Source organism: Colius striatus, chromosome 15 (genome assembly GCF_028858725.1).
Source record: "Colius striatus isolate bColStr4 chromosome 15, bColStr4.1.hap1, whole genome shotgun sequence".
NCBI classification, from domain to species: domain Eukaryota; kingdom Metazoa; phylum Chordata; class Aves; order Coliiformes; family Coliidae; genus Colius; species Colius striatus.
This window is the reverse complement of record NC_084773.1, coordinates 21,457,879-21,478,416: the sequence shown is the minus strand read 5'-3', so window position 1 is coordinate 21,478,416 and position 20,538 is coordinate 21,457,879. Positions and strand designations below refer to the sequence as shown.

General features: G+C 45.1%; 1 protein-coding gene across 1 annotated transcript in view; it reads right to left on the bottom strand.

The window, feature by feature from the left end:
- Window positions 1–20,538, bottom strand: part of GRM7 (glutamate metabotropic receptor 7) — a 247,709-nt gene that overhangs the window by 84,005 nt on the left and 143,166 nt on the right. Inside the window, exon 4 of the mRNA XM_062008216.1 lies at window positions 19,896–20,050. Within this exon, the coding sequence (XP_061864200.1) occupies window positions 19,896–20,050 (155 nt within the window). The remainder of the gene's footprint in view (window positions 1–19,895; window positions 20,051–20,538) is intronic.

The window sequence follows — 20,538 nt, the reverse complement described above, 5'->3', positions numbered from 1 at the left end:
GGGAAAGGACATGAGACAGCTGCAGGAGGGCAGAGAGATACCCCAAAAAGAGCAATCCCCTGGGAAAAGGGAGAGATTAAAATAAGGGATCCAACACTGAACTGGTGCCAGTGGAAGCCAGAGCAGCCCAGTGAGGTTTCCTGCATCTCAAGAGAAAGCTGCAGGCGGGTGGCTTGGGAAGATCCACGGCAGTGGAAGATCCAACACACTGCCATTGGCATGAGTAAACTGGGGAGGGATATTAAGAGACTTCTGTCACTTCTTGTTTACCAAATCACCAGCACACGCTGTGCAGCTGCTATTTCATGTGTCAGCAGTGACTTCGAGGGCTCTGGAGTTATTCAATAGAGAAAATAATCAAGCCTAATTAAAACACAAAGTTGTTGACCTACTGCATTTCTCATGTGCCTGAAGTGCTTTCATTCTCATCCCATGTGGTTTGTGAGTGAATGCAACATATTGACCCAATTTCACACGAGTAGGGATGTTACCAGTTTATGGTATTTTTGTTGTTCTGTATTTTGAAGCCTGTCCACACTATTGATTACTAGTTAAACAAATCTGAGTCACCCAGCTAGCAAATCACCCCTTGCTATGATCACTGATGCCAAGCAGGTTGAAAGCAGCTACCCAAATAGCTTTCTGATTTTCCTAGGATTTGAGCCAAACCAGTTTAATTCACTGAAATTAAATGCAGGATAAAAGCATTAAGTGTGGAATGAGAAGATCAGCTTTAAGACAGTTGGTCTGTTTTCAGATTTTATGATGTTGCCCAAGCCACACACTACACTGCATCAAGGAGCTGTTAACGTATTTGCTTGACCTTCTTACACAATAAAGAGCCCATAATACCCCGTGATTTTATTAACTTCCTTCATGCCATAAAAATGCTTTGCAGTTGTTTTCTTTTTTAATGGTTGCAATTATAACAGTGAAAAGGGGAATTTCAGCTGACACCATGTTTGACTTTTTATACCCGTGACATGTACAAAGGAAATTCAGATTGCCACACCTAGGGCAAACCTGGGATTTTGAGCTATAAAGCTCCTACTATGGAAATAGATATTGGCTAAGCATCACTGTTACCACTTTTATAAAATTATACAGCTGCCACAAGGACGAGATCATGACCTCAGTGGTGTGTAGCCAGTGCTGTAACAGAAAGGTTAATACAGACGTATACTACTATTCATTATCGTACATTTTATTGCCCTCAGGCACTCCTGACTCCCATGGAGCTTCCATTTATATCAATATACACAGTAGAAATTCCTAAATCTGTTCCTCTCATATGTTATTTTTATTGCCATACCAGATAGAGGCCTCAGCTGAGAAAGAGATTTTTCCTGTTGCAGCACAAACTGGCCACACAACCGGGAGCTCATCCCCATCCCTGGTTTCTCTTGCTGCCACAGCCTGCTGGACAGCATCAGGACCATCCCTCTACCAGAGCAGGAGGCTGATGTTCTAACCCAGACAGATCTATTGCTTTCTTTATGAGAACAAAAAGACCAAATGCATGCCTCAGAGCATTGAGAGGGTTGCTACAGGGCAGAAAATGAAGAGGGTTTGTGCTTCTCTTCCTCCAAAGAGCTACAGATATCAGAACACACAAGACTGCTGCAATTTCAGCCACAGAGGGACTTTCTAGGTTGACATCTGGTGCAAGTCACCTGGGTTGCTTAATGCATGTATGCTCTCCTTCCAGCTCAACATTCCCCTTCCTATTCTAGCAATTCCTGCTGCAGGAGTGAATACTTGTTTATGAATTGCAACATGCAGAGCTCCAGCCAAAAGGAGAAGCGCTGCTCACAGAAGCTTACTCTTGCGAGCGAGGATCTGTATCTGCTGCAAAGATTATCACCAGGAACGGGCCAAACAGAACAGATTTTAAAACACACCCAGAAGCAGAATATCTCTCCCAGTAACTCATCTTTTCCTGCTGCCCAGTTATTGAAAATAAGCCATTTGTCTTGTCAGGACCTTATCCACACAGTACTCATTTTCCCTCATACCTCAAGATGAGTGAAAAGTGCTTTTTTTTTTACCCCTTTTCTTAAATACTTAGCACAAGACAACTCAGTTAATCGCTTGCTTTCCCTTTCACTTACATACCCAGTCTCCTTGAAATGATCTGTTGCTTTCTGCTTTACTGAAAAACAGCTCAGCTCCTGCATTAATCTCATCTGGCAGCACAAAACTCCAGCGGAGCTTCACAGTGTCACCCGGGGACACAGAGCAAAGGGGTGGCTGCTCAGGCCCACAGCTCAGATGCAGACCACTCTTTCCTATTAATAATACTTAGCCCCAGATTCTGAGCTGTTATTTCAGCTTTTCATTTGCAATGAACTCTTTAACTAAATGCCTTTGTTTGCACTGAAGCCTTCTTCCTATCAGTCTTCTGCATTCTTCCTTCCCACCCTGTGTGACTAAACCAGAAGCTGCTCTCCACAGATGGCCTGGTTCGTCTTAATAATGCAGAGTGGTAAAATCAGAGAGATACAACAGGTCTAAATGCAGAACATGAGAGTGGTTTTCTTCCCTTTGATAGCAGCAGCAGACAAAACACATGCTGTGTATCCTTAAAAGCATTTAAACCCAAGTCATCTGCTTGCATAACTGGAAATGAGGAGAAAAATACAGAAACTCCTCTACATTGTTGTGCAGCAACTGGAGCAACCCCTTAAGGCAGTCAATGAGTTAAAATCAGCAATCATAAACAACCCCAGAGGTCAATCATCACAGATAATGAACACACCAACATGAAGGAGAGGTCAGGGGTGTCTGTGAGGTGAGGCCGCTGCCCGGCACTGCGCTGGCAGATGGCTGAGGGTCACAGCGTGGCCTCCCCACAGCACCCCGACTGCTTGGGAGGTCACACCTCCACCAGGACCCACAGCAACACTACACAAAAGGTCACTCTCCATCATCCCATGGCACATCACCTCGGTTCTGAGCTGGAGAGTCATAACTAACCTCAGAGGTGGGCAAGGCACAGCCCCGGCCGTGCCAATCGGCACACGCGCTGGAAACCAACCTGCAACAACCACATCGATGCTCAGCAGCATCGTTATACCTTCCCTGCAAACAAACCATGAAAGGAAATCAAAGCCCTTCCTCCTCCTGCCCAGGGTGGGACAGAACGATGGAGGCTGAGACGTACCTGTGAGCGTGAGGGGCTGCTCCTTCCCCCGCGTGCCGGGGCGGCCGCGGCCCTGGCCCCGGGCTGCACAACCCACGGGGTTTCAAACATTATCTCCTTGCACTGCATTCAATTCCTCCAATGCAGGGAGTTAATTTTCCCTCTGTCTGTGTGTACCCGTGTGTGCCTGGCTGAGTGTTGCCATGTCAACAGGAATCATTACGGCACGTGTAAATGCATTTGTGTATCCTGAAACGCGTGTGCAGGCTCAGCCCCACACCCATACATGGACCCCTCCCCAAACCAGACAGCCACAGTTGCCATGGGCTGGGGATTTTTTGCTGTTGGCATGGTAACACTGGCTAGATGGAAGTAACACCACTGTTCCAAAACACCGCTTAACATGTTTGCTGCAGTTATCACTTACACAGCACGTGTGGCCAGGGCACCTGAGCCTGGGCCCTGAGCCTCAGCCAATGCACAAACTGGCACAACAGAGCCATCCCTGTGCTGGTGTAATTGCTGTGCACACAAGTCATGTCTCACTTTAAACTACTATATATGCTACAATCAGATTCCCCTCGAGATAACATCCCTATGAACACATTACCCGAACACTCCATTGTGTTCTTCCCTTCTTTCCCTAAAGTCTTAAAAAAAAATACTTCCTTGTTTTTTGACACTGATTTCTTGATTATAAAGCTGCTTTAATAACACCAGAGTGTGCTAGGATGCGAGGCAGAGCAATGGAATTACTGTTCTCTCCTTCTCTACAGTCTTCTCAGCTGAGGCTGCTCACACAAAGTTCCAGCTTCCCCTCCAACTGTGCACATTAATCACGTCAAACCACGAGGCACCATCCAGAACAAGTGCCTCGGACTTTTTGTGCAAAGACAAAGACAATGGGGAAGATTCCTGAGGCTGGGAGATATGGCACCATCACTTGGGCTGGCCTCGAGGCCACTGAGCCCTGCACAGGAGCACTCTCATCACCCCGAGTACCTGTCATTGGAACATACAGCGACTTTTGGGGAAAGCAAAAAAGCCCTTCAGTTCAATTGAAATATTTCAAGAGCAGAATATCCTCTAGGCACCCATGTCTCATCCTCTCATTGTCTCTGTTTAGTTTTTTCTCTCTGTTTTGTAGGACTGTCCCACCCCTGGGTCAGCATCTCCACTGGGATCCTGCCTGGCCTTAAGGACCACCAGGCAAGCACCCGTGGCCAGCTCCTGGCTCAGATCCTCTTCTCATTTTCCCAGATACAGAACCAAAAAGCCAGTATGCTGCTCACTGGAACCTCAAGGCATGGAAGGCAAATCTGCTGAGATGGTAAACGTCCCACAGCATCTCCCTTGGCTGATGTGGTGAGATCAAAGCCCCCTTATCTCACTGCCCCCTGCTGAGCTCCAGCCAGGGTAGGGCTGCTGGAAACACGATGCCAGAGCCCTGGTCTGAGCTGGCAACTTACAGAGGCACTTCCAAATCGGGCAGATTCAGGGGACCTCTCATCAGAGATGCCTTAGTGGAGATGAATAAGGCAGTCTAAATATAAGGAAACTTTTAAATGGCTCTCAAGTTGCAAGATAATTTGTATTCCACTCTCTTCATACCAACACATTAACCAAATACATTATTTCCATAATGAGGAGATGAACATCTGTGTGGCTTCCCAAAATTTCAAGTGGCACTACTCGAGACAAGTATTCTCTCTTTGGGAATTGACAGATCAGCATTTTAAATAACTGCCAAAGCTAAAACCATAATTTGAATTCCAGGGAGACGTTAAAGAAAGAGTTCAGGTGTGATTCAAAGGGGTTTTTTAATGAAGCACACAAATTTCACTCCATAAATTGAAGTGACTGCAGTATTGTATTAAGCTTTGTACTTGGCCCTAAGTGGAATGCTTAATGCAAACTTTAACAGAGCATGAGAAACAGAAACACCAGAAGTATTATGATGTTACTGACAATTACTATAAGACAGAGCTGGGTCTCTTCAGAGCTCTGGTTCACACCCCCACAGCCTAGCAGAGCTGTCTGAAGACCCCACAAGGTGGATGTCATCTCACTAGGCAAAAAACCCCCAAGCCATTAGCCAGGCACAGACACGTGCTTCCAGCTGACCTGGCCTCACTGCTTCCCAGCTTCTGTCCAATAAATCCACTAGATCTCCAGGAAAGAAAACCAAAGCCAACCAACCAACAAAAAACCCCTCACACACCAAAATCCAGAAACCCCAACAAATGAAACAAACCCCCAAACCCTGCCACAGCTCTGCAGAGTCCACGCCACTACGTCACTCCTGACCTCAGCAACCACTCGTGGCAGATGGCAAGTCTCAGGAGGCATTTCCAGCCACAAACAACGTGCATCCACGAGTGCCCCTCACCACTCCTCTGTGGGAAGGGGACAGCAGCCACCACACAGATTTTGTTTCCCTTTAAAGCACAGCTCAGCTGTGCATTACACTAATGCTAACACAAAAACCCACCTTCAACATCTTTCTCTCCACAATACTCCAAACATTTCCTCTCTGTCCTCAGCTCCTTCACATAGCAGCAGGCTGTAACCATCACACAACCATAAACATTACAAGCTGAGGGATGAAGCCAGAGAACAAATAGGCTCTTTCCATGCAAATATCTTTAGCAACAAAGCTGATGTAGCAGCCTCAGCACACCTACCTTGAAGAACAGAAGGGATGTCAATAACTTCCAGATGCCATCAGCAACTCCTTCCATTAGATCCCTAAATATTTTTCTTTGGAAATGTGTGCTAAGTGGTAACTACACTGAGAAACACAGGCTACACTCAGAAACAAGATTAAAAGTACTTCCTCGTTACAAGGGGAACAGAAAGCTACTTTGAATAGGTCAACCACTGCTGAGTATCCCAGGAAAGCAATGAGGGAAACAGAAATAGAAGCTTGGGTCCCCTTCAGAAGTATCTGTGGGAGCTTACTGCATCCCAGGGGCTCACATGCATGCCATGCTGGAAGAAAGCCAAGAACCTCATCAGCAAAGGTGCTGGTTCTATACCTACTCATGGAGAATATATTGAAGCCTGGGCACTACAGGTGGTTAACATTGACTCTAATTAGGCTGAGTCATTCCTCACAAATGATTGCACTGTTCTCTTTTACGTAGTAATGATCAAACTGAGGCCACTCGCTTCATTTGGAAGGTAAGATACACCAGGACCATGCACAAGCTGAGAGAACAGTATGAGGGGTTTTTGTTTGTTTACCCCCCCTTGCATTTTTATATATTGCATTAGTAGAAACCTTTTGTTTGCCTGGAGCTTCATTATTAAATAGCCTGCATAGTTGATGACATGATTGTGTCCTAACTTGGTAAAGGCAGAGAAAAAACTACAGGTCTAAAAAACAATTGGTTGAAAGATGACAAGTATAAAAAGCTGGGTTTGCCAGCTTGACATGGGAGATCTTGGCCCTCTTAACTGGGCATAATACTAATTATTATATATAATAAATATTAATAGAGAACAATGGCTTTTGACACTTAAAAAAGCAGTTGCTGCTGCAGGGATCAGCAGCCCAGGGCAGCTCTGCAGCAGGAGCAGACACACAGCACAGGCCAACTGCCTCTGCTTCCCCACACCCCCATCACCCAGAGGAAAATGGAAGATTTCTAGCAGAGAAAATGTCAATGAATTTGCCTCCCCTCACAGCACGTGCAGTGTCCTCCCCAGGATCACAGCCCACTGCTCTGAAACGTGTTCCTCACCTCTTGGGAAAGCAGAGAGAGTCGTCCATAGAGCTGCTCCTTTCTGGAAACACCACCAAAGACTGGCAGGGACTAGCAGAATCAGAGGGCAAATAGAAATCAGCTGGAAGATCCTCAAAGGGGATTAATGACCATTGGAGACTGTGCTTTCTCTTTCTAGATCTCTCCACCTTCTATCACCTCACAGTAAGCAGATGTTTCCCACAACCTCATCCCTGACTCAGAAGTGGAGCAGCAGGCTGAGGCAAACTGGAGCACGTTGGTTCCATTATGGATGTGTTAATGTACATAAGTGACTCGGTTTGCAGATGGACCACGTCACTTAACTGAAACAAAGGCTGAACTGCACTTTCAAGAGAGATCACCTGAAACTGCACATGGAGATGTCCTGACCTGCAAACACATAGTTCCTCACCACCCTACAATTGTATTTCAACTATGAGACAAAAGGTTTGCATTTATCTGTCCTTACCAGGAGATCAAGATCATCGATCTGTTGCCTCCTGCTTCACCTTACTAAAGAGCTGGCATGTGGCATTGGATTCAGGAGGTTTTCTAAATTATATTCGATTTCCTTTGTTGTCACACAATCAGTCAACAGAATGAAAACACGTTCCCCAAGCAAATCTGCAAGCCCAGCATGAGTGGACACTTCAGCATCCATTGTATCATCTTTAAGGAAATTATGTCTGTTATTAAGTGTATTGTGTCCTAAACTATTACTTTCACAAGCCTATAATCATTCAAGTGGTAACAATGCAAACTAAAAGGGGAAAAGCAAGCCAATCAAAGGAAGAAGAAAACCCTTTCAGATCCCTTTGCACTTCCTGGAACTAGCACATTAATTTTGGTGTTGGAAGCAGCCGAGCTCAGCCTGTTTCAGAAACGCACAGCTCGTGCGTGCTTGTGTGTGTGGAGCCCCAGCAGCAGAGGAGCTGCAGCCCCCAGAGCTCTTTCCTGGGATGCTCCAGTTCCCTGTGACAAGAACTAGGGCAGCAATCAATAGCTACTCATGCAGAAAATCACAGACACTAATACACACCTAATACTGGCAGTGAAGACATTTTTAGTGTATAATGTGGGCATATTAATCTGCCACTTGCAGCAGGGATGCCATGCTTGCATTTTACTGTAATGAAACCCTCAGCCTTTTGTATTTCTGCTTTGCTTGAGAGATGGTGAAGTAGCCTTTCTTTTCTGGCTTGCTAATAAAGATAATCAGTCACAGAGGATTTGAGAGATCAATTTTAAGTGCCTTAGAGAATCTTTTCAGTTTGCAGTTACCTGGTCAAAAACGCCATGAGAAAAAAATTATGAGAATTTAGGAGCTTTGGGGTTTAATTTCTTTCAAAGACAGAGAAAAAAGAGGAAAAGAAGCATTAGACAAGTTAATAGCTCTTAGTATTTGTAAAGAGTAACCTGTCACTCCAGGTGTTTGTAAAAGTCCCCCCCTCAGCTTTCTTGTCAGCCCCTTTAGGTACTGGCAGCCTGCTCTAAGGTCTCCCTGGAGCACCCTCTTCTCTTCTCCAGGCTGAACAGCCCCAATGCTTTCAGCCTTTCTCCAGAGGAGAGGTGCTCCAGCCCTCTGACCATCTTTGTGACCCTTGTCTGAACTCACTCCAGCAGCTCCACGTCCTCCTCATGTTGGTGCCCCGGAGCTGGAAGCAGCAATGCAGGGGTGTCTCAGAGAGCAGAGCAGAGTGGGGAGAATCCCCTCCCTGTACCTGCTGCCCACACTGCCTGGGATGCAGCCCAGGGTATGGTTGGCTTTCTGGGCTGCTAGCACACATTCTTCCATCACCTTATGGCACAAACAGATTGTATTTGTATTCTGTGTTTCACTGTGCCAATTTCAGTGCCTGAAGCTTCCTAAATTAAAATGCCCTAATAATTGTAAAGGAAAATGGTCACCTAGTGTCCATGGACCTACATCCCAAAGTCCTTACTCAGAACTGCTTCTTGAGGCCAAATTCCTCACAACCATTAAGAAAGACCATCGGTTCCTTTGCTCAGGTAAGTGTCATTCTTCATTGCTTGTTTTGCAACATCTATGCACAGCCCACCAGGCGCTGGACTGGAAATGCTGCACATTGTATGAAACTCGTTTTGCTTTGCCAGAGCACTATATCAGAGATGAAAAATTATCTGTTCCATTAGGAACAATCTGTGTCTCAGCCCTCCTGCAGAATGGCATTTTCTCAAACTAGATATTTGGGACCATTGTTGGCTATTTTTACCTAAAGCAGGAATGGTTTATTTCAGAAAGCTCCTGCAATTTCTTTTTTTATATGAAAAATACATGAAATATAAATGGCAAAACAAATACTCTACCAATAGACTTCCTGGGAAGGAGAAAAATGTGTTAACCTCTTAAATTATAGTGTAACAAATAACTGGAGACGTGCAGCTCTCACACAAAGAGGAGAGGGGAGCTCTTCCTTCTCCCTCCCCATCCCCACAGAGGCAGATGCAGATCTGAACCTTGTCATACCTTACATTGGGTCCTTCAGATGGACTCCATGGACTACTCCCACTACAGGAACACCTCACCTCCTTCCCTAATTCCCTTCTCCTGCTCCTTTCTTTCAGCAACAAAACCCCTCCTGCTCTCAGCTCAGTGCTGTACCATCCTCTGGGCTCCCTGCAGCAGCTGGCTTATGGAGGCAAACATGACTTCTGTGCTTGGCATGCTGTCGGTGCCATTACTGCTCTGAAGGAACAGGAGAGGGTGGCAAAATCTTTCCCTGACTCCTGTTTCTATGCCTAAACACGCTGAGAAATCAAAACATCTGGTTTTTTTGTAATTCTCCGTGCACCAGCTCTGCTTCAGCTGCCCAGAAGGGGCTCACTCAGGCAGGGGCTCACTCAGGCAGGGGCCAATGAGGTCCCCTGAGCTTCACCACTCCCCAGATCCTGGAAATCCTGCCAGTCTTACCAGCAAACAGAAAATGAATTCCTATCAACAAATGGGGCTCCAAACTGCACAGAAGCAAAGAGTAACAGTACTAGAAAACACCATGGTGTCGTGATCTGGGGCGTGGTGCATAGGAAGCCATCATTTGCCTCCTTCATGTGCCTGCTGCATGCTACCCACGTGTTCCTCACAAGGAAGGAGAGTTTGGTTGCCAGCCCGAGCTGCCCTTGGCTCTGCTGCCTTGCAGAAAAGCTGGAAAGCAGCATATGGCTGGCTGCTGTGTGGAGGAAGGAACGCTCCCCTGTGAAGCCTCTCTGATCACAGATACCCAGTCAAGCCTTCTGCACAGAGCAAACCTGCAGAGGAAGCCTTGGAGGTTCCTGCTGGCTCATGTGCAGACCAGGAGCTGGCACAGGCATAGCAGGCTTCCTAAAAATAAAGCTCTTTCCCTCTGGATGGAAATACTCTGCCCAAACGTGTCCAGCAGACAGCTCAGACAACTTCAGTGTTAGATCATGGAGAGGAAAATTGCTCTTCAGAAGATGCAATTCAGGGTAATCCAAAACAAAGGCCACTGATGATCTCCCTGAACAGTGATCAATAGTGCTCTGTGAATTATCTCTTCTTACAGCATCAGCCATTCTAGTCTGTGTGACTGTGTGTACACATCTCCTTCTCTCAAAACAACCACCCACACAATCTCCAGTGTCCTGAAATAACAGTTAAACATGAACATCAAAGAGAAAATGCCAACATAAGCCCTGGGAGCAATATGCAAACTGCAGGAACAGAGACACACAGAGAGATACCCACAGAATGAGTAACAGCTGGCTCCCATCAGAGAAGCACCTGCATTTTCTGAGCGCCGGGTCTGTTGTAGGTAGGGCCAGCACGTTATTTCTTTTCCATGAGCCCAAAAGAAAGCTCCCTAAATCTTTATTTTACAGCAGTTCTTTATGGCCCAATTACAGCTTTGTCCCTAAGTTCTCAGCTGTGAGGCAGCAATGCCACTGTAAAAGGCATTGCTTCAAACTCCATCCGAGAGAAAAGCGTCTCGTTAATGCTGCTGTGGTTACGAGCTGTGTCCTGCACGGAGCAGTGGCAGATAACTCTCTTTCAGATCACACCTTCAACCCACCTGAGAAACCCCAAAGGAACTGCAATAACTGAGCAGCACAAACCAGCCACAGGTGTAGCTTTAGCACAGCACCAGACCCAAAGTTTGCATTTTGAGCTGCGCTGGTGTCTGTTTTTTCACAAGGTGGCCTTGTGGGAGCTCGGGTTTGGAGAGGTGTGGGGCACTGCCTTGGAGGCTGCAGCAGCACAGGGACTGAGCTGAGGCTCTGTACCTCCGTGACTGACACAGGGAACATCTTAAACAAAGCAATAAAAAACCCAGAGGCCTCAACACCTTCAGCTAAAAGAAAGCCACAAACATAACATTAATTTGAAGCTTCACAAAGCTTCTGTAACTCCTCTGTATCTGCATATTAAAAAACAATACTGCCCTTGAGCTACTGTCTCTTTGAACCTACTAAACCTCTCCCCAGAGCTTTCGCTTCTACCTTTAGAGCCAAGCACTGCACTGCTGCTGCAGCACCTCAGTGGATGCACAGCCTGTGCCTACAGTCAGCCCCTGTTTGGCCAAACCTCCAGCGTGGGTACCCTGATGGGTCTGGGCAGAGCTGGTGTTGCTGCACCATGTCTGAGCCAATGCTTCATCCCACTGCCCTTCTCATCACAAGGCTTCAAGCTGAGGGGCAATCTGATCGACACAAGTATTTGAAAGGTGTGTGTCAGGAGGATGGGGAGGCAATTTTTCCTGTTAAGTGATCAGGTAAGGGGTAATGGATGAAAGCCAGACCGCAAGTTCCACTTCAACACAAGGAAAAAGTCCTTTGGTGCTGAGGTGATGGAGCCCTGGCCCAGGCTGCACAGGAAGGGTGTGGAGGCTCCTTCTTGGGAGGTTTCCAACCCCACCTGGGCACGTTCCTGTGGCCCCTGAGTGAGGGGAACCTGCTGTAGCAGGGGCTGGGGCAGCTCTGCAGGGCTCTGCCAGCCCCCACTACTCTGATTCTGTGATTCTATGAATGAGGTGTGCTGCTTGGCACAGGCTGCCTGGCACCCTCAGCACCCCAGCCAAGGCAGGTTCCCTTTGTCAGCACTCAGCCCACAGTCTGACACACATCCATCCATCCTCCTGCCCTTACAACACCACACTCCTGCAGCACAAGTCGACTCATATACAGGCAGTGAGACAATGAGATTCAGCACTAAGCCAGCAGGAATCCAAGCTAATCTTAGCTCCCAGAGAGCCTTTCCAACAGGCTGGAATCGATAATGCAATAAACTTTTCAGGGCTCTGAGTGTGTCTTGGGTTCCCAGGTAACTGCAGTATTAATTTAAATTCAATTATCGGCTTCATCAGCATTGGGGAAGAAACATTCCCAGCCAGTCTGGGGGTAGGACTTGAAACAGTGCATGACTGATATGGAGGAACAAAAAGGTAAGTTCTTCCTTCACTTGTGCTTGACCAGTGAAGAGGTTCTCTGGAAGGAACACGAAGTGACATTTAAAAACATCCTTCTGACAAAATGCACGGGATGAACAAACCTATCTTAACAGATGATATTTCCTTAATTTACTTAGTAACACGAGCACACAACACCCTCAGCATTGTCGTTCCAAACCTGATAAACACAATTTACTCATGAGGCAAAAAAAGTAAATAAACCTCTTTCTATATATTGTCCTTTGTGTAAACTTTGCTTGTAAGATACAGTGTGCAAACCAGAGTTGCTCTGTCACACTATAAGGCAGCCCTAAAGTGTTTTTCCTGGTTCTTGTTGGTTGTACTTACAGTATTTTAAAGCCCATTAGCCAAGGATGTGCCTCCTCCCAGGCACTGGAGCAGTGCAGGGAAGGGAAACTGGTCCCACTGCTCTCAAACAGCTGACCTGGAGTGCCAAGGAAGAACAAATCCCCCATGCTGGAGCTTTTCCAGCAGTGCAGACGATAAAATTGGTCAGATGGGCAGTGGCAAGGAGCTGAGAGGAAAATTCAGGGGAGATAACAGGAAGAATGGGTAAATTTGGGAATGGTGGGCCATGTTACTTCTCCTAAAATTTTTTCCCTTAAATTAGTGTCTTTTGGTGCCCGTGGGCTTCGCTAGAGCAAGGCTGCCCTGCAAGGCTCCAGCAGTTCTGCAGCCTGGGATGAACCAAACCCTCCGAGTCAGACCTTTCCATCTCCCTTCCTTGCTGATAAAGCACACAGTCATACCCCAGGGACACAGAGAAGAACCTTGAGAGCAACAGAGCACTGTGCAAGACCCCAAATACACTGTAAACAAAGAGAATCCAAACCTGAGGATCTTACAAGTATTGGTAGGAGATATAAGGCTGTTCTGTTAAGGGACGAGGTGGGTAAGTCCTGCATAAAGAACATCTTTGCCAGACAAACATCCTGGGGAAAATGCAGCCTTACATAGATACAGAACAGCGTGCCTGTGTTTACTAATGTTGGACCAAATTCAATACTGTCTCTGACAGAGGAAGATGAATCCTGAGCTCCTTTGCTTTGCTACCTGAGGACGCAAAGGTAAAGTATTTGAGATATAATTGAATTTTAGTGTTTTCTTAAATGACTTCTCTGTCATTGTTTCGGGGTTTTTTTCTGGGTTAAATGTTACCCAAACAAACAAACAAGCAAATCAAGCTCCTGTTGGAAATAAAACCAAAGCATCGAAACCAACTGAAAAAGCCAGGGACAGTTCTGTTGGTTTGCAGCACTTGCAGCCCTTCTGGGTTTTGTAAACAGCTCTGTGCTTCCTTGTGTAGAACCTGAGCTGTCCTTTGGTCTCACAGCTGAGAGCTTCACGAGGCTGCAAGCCTCAGCCACATCCCTGAACCCCATTGTTTAGTCACATGAGATTCTGGAGACAGACTACAGACAGCACTCTTTTCCCTCACTGGCAAAGCATTTTGCCAGGCTTCCAAGATATTTCTCTTACAGCCATTCCTCTCCTTGATTTTATTTCACTGTGAGCTGGTGCCCACGAAAACAGATCACATATAAGCAAGAAAGATGAGGACTATTTTAAAGGTGAAAAGTTAAGAGGAACAAGCAATATCTGAAAGTGCCAAGCCAGTATCTCAGATGCCAACAACACAAACCACAGTGTAACAGTCCAGCTCACACATTTTCACACACAACACAGCACAGGACAACAGACAGCAAGAGGTGACTGGATAGTTGTTCATTTTCTTTGCAGTTGAGGATAAGAGGAAAACAATTTCCAAGACATCCCTGAATAGAAAGACATTGTTAATGTATGGAAATAAGAGACATTCCTTTTTTGAAACTCTGCAAGAGTTACTGGAGGCATTTGGACTCCTCCAAATATGCCTGTGGTTTTCAGAAATTACTTCTCTCTGTCCTGGTCCCATCTCTGTCTCTTTTGAATGATTCATATTTCCCAAGAATAAGGTGTTTGATATTTTCTACAGATCCTGTGAATCCCAGTGTGTCAGACTGCTCAGATCACAGGAGAGCATCCAAAATTACTGCTGGCACTTGAAAATTCTGGTTTTCACTACTTCATCTGCAGGGCTTGACAAGATACTAACAGATACTAACAAGGGCTTGGCAGGTATTAGCCCCTCCTGTGCTAAGCCTGGTGAGAGGTTTGAGGCTGGAGAGGATGCCCAGGGATGCCACCTCGACTGCAACATCCAAGCAAGCTCTGGGCACCAGTCAGCCCTCTCTGCACAGGACCAATGGCAAATGACTCAGTCTTGGAGCTGCACAGTAGGGATATTTTTTGCACAAACAGAGCTACTTATTTTCTCTCGTCAGCTGGGACACTGCACTTGATAAAATAACTATGTCTGGGCTCTCATGCAGAGTTGTAGACACCTTTTGGAGGTCCAAACATCATCCTGAATGTTACCGTTTCATTCTTTCATACATACTCTGTACTGCCACACTCCTGAAGGGGATTAATGAGCCATTTGAAATCTGAATAGATACTACAAATCAATGTAAGGGAATTCCAAATCTGAAGTGTTGATATTGCAAAGGTGAGAAGAAGCGATGGGGAAGAAAAAAAATCAACATGGGGAAAGACTTATTCAGACACCCAAGGCCATCTGCCTGACTCCATTCCTTAGGCATGAGTATCTTCTGGACATGCACTGTCTAACAGTTCCCTTTACAGAATTCAGCAAGTACTGAAAAAAACTGTTTCAAAAAGATCAGGCTTTTCCATCTCTCCTGCCACAGGTACCTTCCTTTCACAGAAAGATCTGCTTTTCCTCCAAGGAAAGAATTTAAGAACTCTTGATTGCAATCTGCCTTCTAGGGAGAACTTTAATTGATGTCTGGACCAGTGGTATTATCATCTTTAATCAGAGGGTCATCCAGGTAGCTCTTAGAACCATCTATATGGTGTAATAAAGAGAGCTACCCCAGGCAGTTAAAACATGTAATTAGATTTGGGTACAGTAGCGATAACAAGAGGAGGAAATGCTCTGAAGTTTATTAAATCTACTGAAACATGAAGCAGTAAAGTGGCAGTGGAATACTTAAAGGTCAGCTTGTGATGAAAAATATTAGTGTGGAAGGAGTTCATTTCCATCTACAAAGGAACAGGGTTGCAGCTCATCCCAGCCATCATCTGGGGAAGTCTGCAGCTGGAACCACGGTCAAGCCCATGAGACTCCAAGGGAGTGTTTCCATGTTTTGTTTCTTGCTGGTTTGAATGGTCTAAAAAGCTTCTGGACTTCCCATGAAAAATGTGACAAATGAACAATTTTGTCTTGGAATACAGTTGCCTGGGGAAAAGACAACCACATATGGTAATTTGCTAATCTGAAGGCAAGTAGCTCATCTGAACTGTATCAATAACATAATTCTCTTTTATTTTAAGTCTCAGCCTTTCTTCTCCCTTTTCTCTGTGCTTCCACTTTCCCCTGGTACTTGAAATGTTGGGAACTTGATATACTTGCTTCAGCATCTCCCATTTTTACCACGATCCTGATGTCATCATTTCTCCATAACAGCCTGCTTTTGCTTGCCCAAAATCCTCTGTAGCTCACACCTGCTCCTCTCACAGCATTTCACCCTTCCCGTGATTAGCAGGGCACTCTTTCTGTTCTTCAACACCAAACTGACACAGAAACCTCCCCCATACACAATCTTTATCTCTCTATTGAGAACGAAGAACAAGGGCTTTCAGGGAACAAAGCAGCAGTAGGTAAAATCCCACCAAATGCATTTTGGAGAAGAAAGACTTTCTGTGGATTTTTTTTCTCTTGTGCTGTTGTTTTAATGGCTGTGGAATGCATTCAGAGCCACAGATGCTCCTCATTTCTGTATTAGTGTGAAATGAATGTAATAGTTATCATAATACATCCCATTAGGACTTTAATGAGAAAATACATGTTTTGTCTGTTGTTTGAACTGTTTGATTTTCCTCACCTTCCAGCGCTCATACTCACTCTGTGGTTGTATCACACCTTATCACACCTGTTTCAAGGATATACTCTGGAGTAGAAGACTGTTCAGAGGAAGGCACGTGGCTGCAGACTCCTGCAGATGTGAGCACAGGCTCCTGCAGTTGTGCAGTGCAGAGCACAGGGCTTGCTCTTCTGAACGTGCGCCGAGTTTCGGGACTGAGATGCTGTTTTAGTAACCTCCTCTGAGTGTGAGGACACGCCATTACAGGTATATTTTGGAAGAGTTCAAAGCAGCAATAACCAGAATACAATAAGGTGCTGCAACAGTTGTTCTAAAAGTAAATAGGTTCAGCTTTTTCCCCTGGAAGCCTCGCAAAGCCTTTCAGCTCTGCTGTTTGGTGAAGCTGGCTATGGAGCTTGTTCCAAACACAACTTTTCATGAAGTGATTACTATTAAAGTGTGCACTGGCTCACTGTCTGCTGCAATTATGCAAATAAGATGCAACTTTATCCCTTCAGCGTAATTACATCAAACACAATTGAGCTATATTAAGACTGACTTAAGACAAATGAATTCAGTTCATGTAATGATCTCCTAAATCACCCCATGGGACTATGGCAAAGAAAATCTTGTCCCAAGAGTGACAGCAAGTATCAAGACAAACAACTGTGTGCCTGGGGCCCAACTCTACAAGAAACCAGGCGCTTTGGACTCTCTCTGGAGTCAGAGGCTGATGGATGTTCCCACTGGTGGCAAAACCAGGAACTTCCCATGACGTGTATGTAGATGGGAGCAAACACACCAACACATCTATGTTTCACATCTCTATTTTCCATTGAAGAGGCATGTCTGGGGTAGAAGTGTCATGGGAAAAATGTCTTTTTCTGTATAGTGACCGTTTCAGGTTTTGACTTATGTGACCAACAGATTTACACACATAAAAACCTCCCTGACAACCCAAAGTGTACCACATCCACTTGAACGTGGAGGCACATTCATTTTCAAGGCAATTTAACATTTCTGGCTTATTAGTCTGACATTTTCCCCTGAAGCTGTGAGAAAAAGCTAGCAGTATCACACATTTCAGGTTAAGGCAAGGGAGCTGCAGTGCTGTTTCCAGTGAAGTTTGTCAGGAATCTTCTTCTAACGTATTCCAAACTCTATTTAACACAATGATAAAATGAAAAGGGGGAAAAAACCCAAAACTAAAGAAGATGCTCTTGAGGAGTAAAATAATTTAAACTCCATCATTTGAGACAATCTCCCCAAATCCAGTGGGAATCAGCTGGTGCTTAGTTATTGCCTTGTCCTGGAGCTCAGGAGCTGCAGGGCAGGTGGCAGTGCTGCTGCATGCTACTGCCCAAAAGGAGCCTGAGAGGCTGGGATGCTGCTCAAGACATGGTCCTTTGGGGCAAATTGAGTTCCATTCTGCTAATATAGTTTGTTTCCAGCAATTTATAGGGAAAATCGAGGCTTCTTATTTCATTTATTTTATGTCTTCATCAAAACAAATGCATCACTAAATTTTAGGGAGCAGATGTTCATGGCTGGATGGTAAAAGAATAACACTAAGATGCCTGTTTCCAGTTCTCTTGGACTCATAGCCAAATGAAATTACTACAACAACAGAAAGAAAACCAAAGCAATATACAGCAGTCTAAATGCAAGAAAGGCAGACAATCCATAAGGATAACAGCCTCATTAAGCATAGAAATGCTAACACCTAAGGATTACTTACTTCTATAAGTAACAGATTTCACTGGATGTTTCTCTTAGTGGATGAAACAGAATTGGAATCAGTCTGAAAGGGTAAATGTTGAGTTCTGGAAAACTGCTTTAGGAGAGTGGGAGTGTGCTCTGTGCTCCTAAACATCCCTTTACTCTTTCTCCTAACAGGACCAAGCAGATGGCAGATGCAGATGGCAATTAGGGAGGGATGAACGGGACTGGAAGAAGTAGAACCAACCTGAACCTTCCTAAGCAGTCACAGAGCAGCCAGGAAACATTTACTATTGACAGTGCAACTGCTGTCCTGGGATGCTCTGCCTCTCCTTTCGTAACAAGTACAGCACCTACTTCTGGCTGTGTGTTTTTCCCTTTCTGGAAAGCAACGTGGAACTCACAGACCTCAAAACGTGTATCTGCTGTATGGCAGCTGCTCCTGAAGAGCAAACACCATTATATTTATGTAGGCAAAATGTCATTTAAGCATCACAAACAAGTAACCATGCACTCCACGTGACTACAAGTGCAAAATGCAACTCGCTGACTCTTGGGTAGCAGTCTAATATATTCACTGAATAAGAAGCCGTTGGCTCAATGGACATGTTTTGTCACAAACAGGCTAAACACACTGATATTTGTAACTGTTATTCAACCACTTGCTATACTTGAATGCTTCCACCCTGATGTTGTCACTCACTGTGCCCAGAAGCAAAGCTCACGTTTCCCATTCTGCCCACCGCATTTACCGGGAAATACAGGAGGAAAGTACTTCAAATGGAGAAAGTTGCAAACTTCTCGTGTCTGTGTACTGTTGGCAGGCTTTTTGTTTCTGTGTCAAAACCCCTCAGGGATGAACACAGACAATTTGAAAAGATTATTAAAACACCCTGGTTTTCAGAAACAAAACACTTCATTGTCTATCAACGTCACGTATTTACGGAGAAATAAGGCGCAGAAGTGCCTCCGGGGTTTGAGGAATGTAAAGGGATGAAGCATAGCATATACCTGAGAAGAATGACTAACGAGGTGGTAGCATAGGCACAGTCAAAATGAGTGCAAAGATTTGGCTTTCCAGTGAGTGAAGATACTAGAACTTGTTTTAATGTGGGAGACATTCAAGGATTCTCTGGAGCCCCTGCCCAGCACACGGCCACATGCCAGCCAAGGAGTTTGTTTTCTTTACCCAGTGTCTCCCTTGTGAAGAACTTTTCGTATTATAGAGAACACAGACTCTAACTGGCAAGTCTGGTTTGCCCAGGGGAAGCCATGTGGATAGTTAAGCATCTACACAGACAAAAGGGATAAACTGAGGAAAGATCAGACAAACTCTTCAGAACACAAAGGAACGTTGAGAAGGGAGAGGCTATGTAAAAAAAGCTTCCCCTAATTTTTATATACACAAGCATCTGTACAAGAGCCAATATTTGTGCAGCACACAGGCAATACATATTAATAACTACAGTGCTCAACCTGAATGAAATACAAGTTAAGCCAAGTCTAAATGCCAAGTGCTGATTTAAAAATGAATGTTTACTTCTCCAGTAGAAAACTTACCTACTGCTCCAGAGATGAAACATAAATTGTAACAGGTTTCTCTTCCTAGGGATGTACGTGATGTGTTAAGATCATTTTGGTTTACTTTCTTTTGAGTGACAAGGGCCCTGTCATATCACTACAGCTTAATATTTGCTCTGAAATCATGCCTTTAATAAATAACTGCTGTAAATAACATCTCGTTCTCAGATGAGGAGCACACAGACATAGAGAAAAAACATCAGGAGATGAAGACTTAATGTCCTTTGTGTCTTACTGTGTCTGCACAGAGCTGTTCACAAACACATTGAAAACATAACCGTGGGTGGTCGCTTTTGTACCCCCAGCGTTACAGGCAGCAGGAGACAGCTCTTACCCTCGATGGTGGCTCTCTTGGGCAGGATGGTGATGGCTCCCTCGGCGACATCCTCCTGCTGCAGCAGCGGGCTCACCTTGGAGCCCCACGTGTCCGAGCCCACCCAGAGGAAGTGGCCAACTTGATCTGCCCTCTTAGCAGCAGCGAGGATCTGCCTGTGGAAAACAACAGCTTGTTCACAGATTCATTTCATTTAAAGACATAACTGCTTGGGAGAGAACGTGTTGCAACTGTGAACCGAAACAGCATATTGCTGTAACCCACGGGGCTGAGGAACCACACTCCACACCACATCCCAAGCCATGCAGCACAGGCTGAACCTTTTTTTTCATTCACCCTATATCCTAAGTCTGAAGTACTGATTCTACAAAAAAAGTTTTGCCATTGACTTCACTGAAACTTTGTCCTCACTTCTTATTTTGTGCCTTATTTTGTAGAGCTGAGCCTCTTGGCAACTGACAAAGCCATCACTATTTTAAGCTAAGCTAAAATCCTGGAAGGGGAGTATGGAACAAGGGCAAGTGAGGACTAAGTCACACCTTTGCAATATACTTTGTATTATTTTATGAGCAAGTGGTATGTGGTGAAACCCTGAGCACCTTATGTGGTTAAACCTTGAGCACTCAAGCCACTTTGTCACTAA